At 34.4% G+C, this 8,312-nt stretch overlaps 1 protein-coding gene across 1 annotated transcript; it reads right to left on the reverse strand.

Annotated features, from left to right (window-relative positions):
* Window positions 1-2,471: 2,471 nt before the first annotated feature.
* Window positions 2,472-7,754, reverse strand: LOC120130244 (receptor homology region, transmembrane domain- and RING domain-containing protein 2-like). Its single transcript, XM_039147518.1, has 4 exons — window positions 7,369-7,754; window positions 6,897-7,133; window positions 5,181-5,585; window positions 2,472-3,078 (listed from the first exon to the last, which is right to left on the reverse strand). The coding sequence occupies exons 1-4, from the start codon at window positions 7,511-7,513 to the stop codon at window positions 2,501-2,503; spliced, it is 1,365 nt and encodes a 454-aa protein (XP_039003449.1). The 5' UTR covers window positions 7,514-7,754; the 3' UTR covers window positions 2,472-2,500.
* Window positions 7,755-8,312: the final 558 nt, after the last annotated feature.

Genomic DNA, 8,312 nt, shown 5'->3' on the forward strand with positions numbered 1-8,312 from the left:
AGAAGGACACGTTCTCCCATCAAAGGATTGTTTCAAGTACCTAGGGTCTATGATACATAAAGATGGGGGTATAGATGATGACATCACACACCGTATAAAGGCGGGATGGCTAAAGTGGAGGGCTGCTACTAGAGTTTTGTGTGACAATAAGGTTCCTCTAAAACTTAAGGGAAAATTTTATAGAATGGCAATAAGACCAGCGCTGATGTATGGATCAGAATGTTGGGTAATCAAGAAGGATCACGTAAAGAGGATAGAGGCCGCAGAAATGAGAATGCTTCGATGGGCATGTGGTAGGACACTGTGGGACATGACACCAAACTCTGCTATTAGGATGTACTTGGGGGTGGTGCATGTATCCGAAAAACTGAGGGAGGGATGACTACGGTGGTTTGGGCATGTCCTTAGGCAAAAACCGTTGGATGCGGTCAGGAGGGTTGAGTCGATTACAGTCCATGGTACCAGAAGGAGAGGATGACCAAGGCGGAAATGGAAAGACTACTTGAGATCTGATTTGAAGGATTTAGCCCTTGCCGAGGACATGACCTCTGAGAGGAAATTATGGAGACTTAAGACTAGGGTAGCCGAGTAGTGCGGGTCACTCATAGCGTGTATCATATATATGTCTTCTTTTAATGCCTTTGTAGTAATTTCCATGACTTATACTTTTTATTCGTTTCTGTCATTGGAATTTATGAAGGCTTTGAACTAGGGTAGAGGAGTAGTGTTGCATTAGTTTAAGGTTTTAAACCCATTTGACTTTATTCCTCCTAGTAACTTGCTATCGTTGACTTATGTGTATCATTCTCTTCATGTTTTCTCTTTTTAAATTTAGTCGGGTCTTATGTTTTCTGTCTATATGCAGAAAATTTTACGTAGGAAGTTCAACTATTTATTTATTTATTTATTTATAGATGCATTGCATTTTATCTTTATTTTTAATTGTCTGACTGTCGGAGGTCTTCCACGGAAGCTGCTCTCAACCTGGCGTTGGGGGTAACCTACTGCCCTACCTCCCCTTACCCTATTATATATGAGAATAGGGTTTTGTTGTTGTTGTTGTTGTACATGTCATGTAGCATCATCTGGTAGTTTTATATTACTGAACTTTTCGAAGCTCACTCTGTTACTCACCATTGCAGGTTAAAAGAATCGTACCAGTGCATCTAACGACATCAGTAAAGAAGTTCTTCTGGCGTTGCTTGCAGAGTATGGTACATGTGATTAGGGGGCATGTAATTGTATTTTGTTTTATATATATGAGTTTGAAATTTGTTTTATTTCGAATACTGATAAATTTTATTTGGTACTCATAAATGATTTTATGAGTTTACATGTTTAAAGAAAAATTTTAAATTTTTCGCTATTTTTACGATGGGTCATTTCGGTGGCCCTAATGTGACAACCCGAATCAGATCGGACTATCCGCATCGATCTGAGGTGATTACAAATTGAATATCATATAGTAGATTTAGAGATGATAAATTAATAGCGGTCCAGGACTGTAATTATTTGAAGGATATAAAATTTCAAAAAACTTCTAAAATCTCTTAACGCCTTCGCAAAATATATTGAAGGGTTTAATTAATAAATTATCATTAAATTAAATTATTTTTAATTTGTTATCTTATTTTTTTTATCAAATAATATTTAAATTACTTTTTTATTTGAATTATTTACATTGGATACGTTAAAAGATCATCAATCAATTAATATGACACATGACGTTGGCTACATAAACATTACATAATTTATTTTTAAATAAAATTATAATTAAGATAATATTACATTTAAAACTTTCTTTCCCTTATTTTCTCATCAACAACAAAAAAATTACAGAAAATATTAAAACACATAATTCTCAATCGGTTTGACCAGAAATCAATTATCTCCACCGTCACCTTCCAGCCATCCTCCCACGTTCTCACCACCTACTGCCTATCAGAAACATACAGAAAATAGGACAATTCATTTGTAACCCAACTTATTCTTTGCATTTGATGTGTTTCAATGTCGATGGGTTTTATTCTATGCTTTTTTTTTTACATGTATTCTATGATTTGGCTGAATAGAGAGGCAATGATGATTAGGGATTAAAAAAGGGCAACCTGTCTCAAACATGCATTTGGGATATTATTATTAACATTACGTTTTGATTTCATTTTAATCTAATAAAGATACTAATATATTACCATAAGATAATATCATATCATTATTAAAAAAACATCACATCAATATTTTTTTAAGTTAAGAAAATGAAAGCAAAATGGATAAACCGATGTAAAACACTTTTCACTATGAGAATCACAATAACGGACATAAACATAGATCTTATGTTACAATGTACAAATCCAGTAGCAGAAGCAGAAAGTTCACAGTTCAGACATTGGATAAGATTGCAACCAATCAAATCAAAAAGGAACCCAATAATGCCATAACCTACCATGAGTACCAGAAGTTAAACAAAAATTACATTCTATGAAATTCAGCTCATTACCACTTAACATTCTGGAAGAGTATGGGCAGATGCAAATGGAGAAAAACTAGCAGCTGACTCGCTACAATGTAGTGGATGATGCATCAGGTGACCCGAAGAACTGACTAAACCTGGTGACTCATTGCTTGGGCTTGGAAAATACGGTGACATGTATCTTGTATTAAGAGGCGATATAGATGGGTAATTCAACGAGGCCGGTGAAACCAGATGAGAAGCACGAGATCTTTGGGAAGATGCATTCCTGAGATCTACTGAGCTTCTGCTGAAGCTCATGGAAGGAGATTGATGATAGGACCTAAGCGATTGCTGAATATATGGGGTGCCGGCCCGAGAATGACTATGAGAAATAGACGGGGACGGAGATGCTGCTGGGGCTATTCGTATGGCTGATAATGATGACGCTAATGAAGATCGAGTATATGACAATGCAGAGGACGCCACAGAGCTTGGGGTGGATGAAAGCAATGGTGTACTTTCCGATGCTGGAGGATCACCTGTGCTTGTTCTCGCGTCTCGCTTGCATACAGGGCAAAAAGTTCTCCATGTTGTAAGCCAGGAATCAACACAAAAAGCATGGAACTCTGGGGAAAAATGCCAAGAAATATTCAGATATATGCATATAAAACATAAACCCCATGATTAAAATAATGAAAGAATATGGTAACATGTTAAAGAAACTTCACAAATGTAAATATTATTTAGGCAATAATGATAGCAAGAGTCTACAATCACATAGTTTTCTGTTCCAAATAAAAATAGGAAGCAATAAATAAATAATGTAAAATCAATATTTCATTCAAATTTTCCATGAACTGCAGTTGTTAGCTGAAGTGGCTAATAAATATACAATTTAAAAAAGCAGCTCACAAAGACAGAAAATAGACTACAACATTTGTACTAATTATACGAAATGCTGGGGGGAACTTCAGAGTTTTAGTGAAGCAAAGGTTCATATTTTTGGAAACCACAGCATAAATGAAGTCAAAACAATTAATGCAGACTACAATTGATTTTAATCCTAAAACAATGTGGAAAATTGAATAAGAGATCTGAGGTAGACACCAAGATTCCCTTAAAGTACAACTAGGGTTCATAAATCCAATACCGACGAAAAGCACAACCGCTGCTTGAATTTTCATAAACTTGATATTACTAATTGGAAGACTTACAAGCATCTAGACAGCTAAAACCCACCAGAACTTCCGATCACAGGGACAACTGGAGTCAACTTGATATATAAACATCCAAAATAATAACTATACAATCAGAAATTTCCAGAAAACCTGAAAATCATCAGGAGAATCTTGAGTCTAGAGAAAAACAATCGAATGAAATAAGATTTACTACTTCCTATCACAAGCATGCATTAAATTAAAACCTATCATCACTAGCTATCCAGCTAGGTAAAATTCTATATTAGTTTGACATCAGGAAAATTACAGGATGTGTAGGGTTTTTCTTCAAAAAAGAAAGATGCATAGTTTTCTTCAATATTGATATTGATTCTTGTTCTTGCTTCCCATCAACAACCACATCCCAATTTTCAAGTTCTCCTTACAACACAACTTTTTCTTAAATATGATTAGACTACAAGAAGGAATGTTATGTAGAAATTCTGATCGGTCTACAATTGAAAGCAGATCCATTTGATCTTGCATATTGTTCTTACTTCTTACAAACATCAATAAACACTTCCTAATTTGAAAGTATTCATCACAACAAACAGATTAGCACAACCATAATGACTACAACCAGAGAAGTCATCGGACAAAATCTCAGACCAACTGATATCTCGCACTTAAGATCACAACATTGAAGAAGATTCTACTCAGTCACTGGGTAGGAAACAACAATCAGACATAAAGGGAAGCAAGACTTAGCAAATACTCACCACAAACTAAAAGCTCATTTGCAGAACTAAAAGCCTGACTCACTAAAAGTAAGAAAAATTATTACTCGAAAATTTGATTATATTCTAAGGCAAAGATTTTATAGTTACATTGTTTAGCATAGTGATAGTATCTTTAAATGAATGGAAAGCACATATATCTGAAAATTCTAATATCAGCATGTCCCACATGATTATCAAATTCCAACATTTGGGGATACTATCAACAAGAATCTATTTTTGACCCCTATCTAACTTGTGTCATTTGAGAATTTTTTTTAGTGGGGAAAAAGGTACCCATTAATCACATTTTCTGTAATTAGTTAAAAGTACTCAAGTATAAGAACAAAGAACAACACCTAAACAAGATGAGGGAAGCTATTTACAGAGGTGTACTAGTCAACTACTATACTTTCTGGTACATTAGAAACCTATCTCCCCACCCCAACTTTCCCTTAATTGAGTTTTGCATGCTAGTCAGAAAATGCTACATGCACTGTGTATTATTTTTGAACTCTTAAACAAGTAATTATTAGTATCTGAATGCTTCTAGGCCAAATGGACCAAATTGTTTTATATCCATTTAACACAAAAAACGCTTCTCAAAACAGCCAAAAACCATTGAGAGAAAGCAGAAATGGGATAGCCACCCAAAAAATGAGGTTGCATGAAATTGGTGGCCTAATTACTATGCAAATACATACAAAAAAGACACTAGGCTACCACATTAAAACAAACACAATTAGCATGGAAAAATAACCAGAAACGTCATTCTTAGTGTTGTAAGAAGCTTACTGTGGCGACATGGAAGAATCCTGAGCTTCTCGCCCACAGTATAATCTTCAAGACATATCGCACAGGTTCTTGATGTACAATTATCTTCCAAGACTGCAGTGAATATCAAACTAGGCATTGCTTTTACCAAACGCCGGCTCATTCCATGGAATTCACGAACTCGAGAAGACTGAGGGCGTTCTCGCCTAATGCGATGTCTGCGTACAAAGAAACAAGTTGCCAGCACTGCTGACATTGCAAGTAGCGAAACAAAGGAGATGGCCATGATTGACCATGCTGAGTTTTCAAAGCTAGGTATTAGCCACAGCTCCATATAAGTAAGCCCAGCATACTTTTTGAGTATTTCACCAGAAGCTTTGGAAACAAAGACGGCATGTATTTTTATTCCAGCTGCATTCCCTGCCACTGTTAAAAAAAGCATGAGCTAAACTCAGAGGTCCATTAGAAAAATGTGTTTTAGTTCAAGAATGATGCAAATGACTGAAACAAACAAACATCTTCCACTTAATGACTTATTAAAATTAAAACAAGAATTTTGGACCACAAACAAGCATACCCATACGTGAATAACGACAGCATATTTATAAACATAGACGAAATAATTGCTGGTAAATATTTGGTCCTTATTCTCGCTCTTCTTGGAAGCATTCAGAGAGCACAAAAATACCCAGCTGTCCTAAAAAACATCTATAATAATTATTCTATTTCAGCACCCTACTTGTGTCATTTGCAATCTACTCGAAAATGGCATCTTCTGGACAGTTGATTCATCCAAAAGTTAACTTGTAGAAGATTGATCCAGCAGGTATAATTGCATTTACAGATTGACAGGCGCAACATGTTTACTCAACCAGTAGTAAATCTAAGGAACTGAATATATAAGAATGATAAGTTTTCCTAGTAAATTGTTTAAGCATTATGCATACTACCGTACAGAAGCCACGTAATGCAATTGAGTTTTACATGGATGTGGAAAGTGTAGGAATAAAATGAAATTAAAAAGGGGTAAAATTGTCTCCTATGGTCCACCGATTCAAAATTATTCACACAATTGTATGCATCAGAAACAAAACTAAGAATAGAATTTATATCAGAGATCAGATATTTTGCGGTAGAGTAAGATGAAAACTTTTCTATTTCTATGAAAACTACATTACTAGAGAGAGTAAGGGGACTCTACATCATATCAATCTTGTTTCTCCAAGTACATCTTTAACAAACTTTGCTGAACCACAAAATCAACCCATTCCCTACTAAAGATGACAAACTGATTCTACATACTACAGTTGAGGTCCAAAAGGTTACCCATGTTTTCATAAAGCATAAATATAGTGTAATGATTGCCAATTCACAACAAGTTACCATCTAACAAATAAGGATAAAGAAGAAATGCTTATGGTCAAAAAGTCTGATAGGGCGAACAAAAAGTAATTCAACTGATACAATCAAGGTTTTAGAGACAAGTACTGTCAAAAACCAATTCAACGGATCCAAGAAAATGACAAGTTTTTTATGATTGGTAATTTTATCTCTCTTAGCAAAAACTGTTAAAGTCCTCTTAAGATTTTATTGGCGACAAAAAAGGTTCATTGTATATGCATTTACAAGGTGTTCCAATGGTAATTATTAGAAAGTCTAGTTTACCAAACCGTACAGAAACATTCACTTGCAACCATTGAACATAGAAAGGTGATTTTCAAAGAAGTACGGCAGTACTTGCAACCAGGACATCATCATCATCATCATCATTGTCATAGACAATAGCGGCTTTGAATCCCGCCTTCTGTACTCTCCTTACTTTATCTTCAAAACTGCAGCCTCCTCTAATAACCAATGCGAATGGGGAAGAAACGTTGGAACCTTTATCAACTTTATTACTCAAATCCGAACAGCCATCAAGAGGGTTTGCCAAATATAATACCCCACATTCCCCTGACCCTCTAATTGCTGGGGCTGCAAATTACGAACAGAAAAAAGGGGGAAAATCAGTTATATTTCAACAACAACCACATGCTTCAATTTCTCACTTCAATCAAACATATTCAACAAATCAATATGTGCAACGCCTCAAAGACAAGAAAACGAAGTTATTCAACTTTTAGCACTGAGAATATCAAGATATCTCTTGAATTTTTCCCATGCTTTCTCAGGAACCAATAAAGGAAACTGCAGAGAATAAAGAGCTTACCAAAACTAGCTTCAATGTCATCAAAAGAGAAGGTAACGTTGTTAACAATCAAGATCACACTGGCTGTTGTCATCAAGAAAACACTCGAAAAACAGAGAAACCATAATAATAATAATAATAACACCATAACTCGATTCATCTCCATCCAAAAATTAAAAATTAATAAAACCCAAAAGAAATTTGATCCAAGAAGAAAACCCTAGCTCCCCGTAGAACGAAAGCGATTCAATTGCGAGGGGCGTTAGAAGGGAATGGATACATCAGCTTCCATTACAGCAAGAGAAATAGAAAGAGGAAGAAACTGAGAAGAAAAAACAGAAACAAATATCCGAATCCCTGGATTCTGCTTTAAAAGCTCGATACTCTTTTAAATCTGATGATAGTAATTTTAAAGTTATTTTTTTCTTTAGCAATTTGTTTAATCTCGGAAACGAAAAGAAACTCTATTGTTCGTTCCAATCCAAAAACATCAATAGAAACTACTATAATAGTATAATATTTTTATTTTAAAATTTGTTGATAAAGCTGTTAAGGTCAAACTTTCCTGGGAAAACTACACCGAGTGATCATTTTAATTTTTAATTTATCTTATTTTAATTATTAGTTTTGCAAATATTATATTTTGATCATTTTTTTTCGTCGGTTCAGCTTCAAACCTTAGATTTAAGTTAAATTTTAATTTGATCCATAAAATTTAAATAAAATATTAATTTTTTAAAAATTTAAAGAAAAAATTAATTTAATCTTTATCCATTTAAAAAGAATATTAATTTAATTCTTGAATTCGACGAAATAAGAAATGCAATTATTTAGATAATTTTTTCAGAAATCCAATTATTCTCGAAAGATATGAGCAAGCATGTGTGTATTGAGTCCTTTGAACTTATCATCTTTATATGAGTAATATCTAGGGATGGATACAAGGAAGTAACTAAAGGGCGGTT

Source organism: Hibiscus syriacus, unplaced genomic scaffold (assembly GCF_006381635.1).
Source record: "Hibiscus syriacus cultivar Baekdansim isolate YM2019G1 unplaced genomic scaffold, ASM638163v2 tig00110528_pilon, whole genome shotgun sequence".
Lineage (NCBI taxonomy): Eukaryota > Viridiplantae > Streptophyta > Magnoliopsida > Malvales > Malvaceae > Hibiscus > Hibiscus syriacus.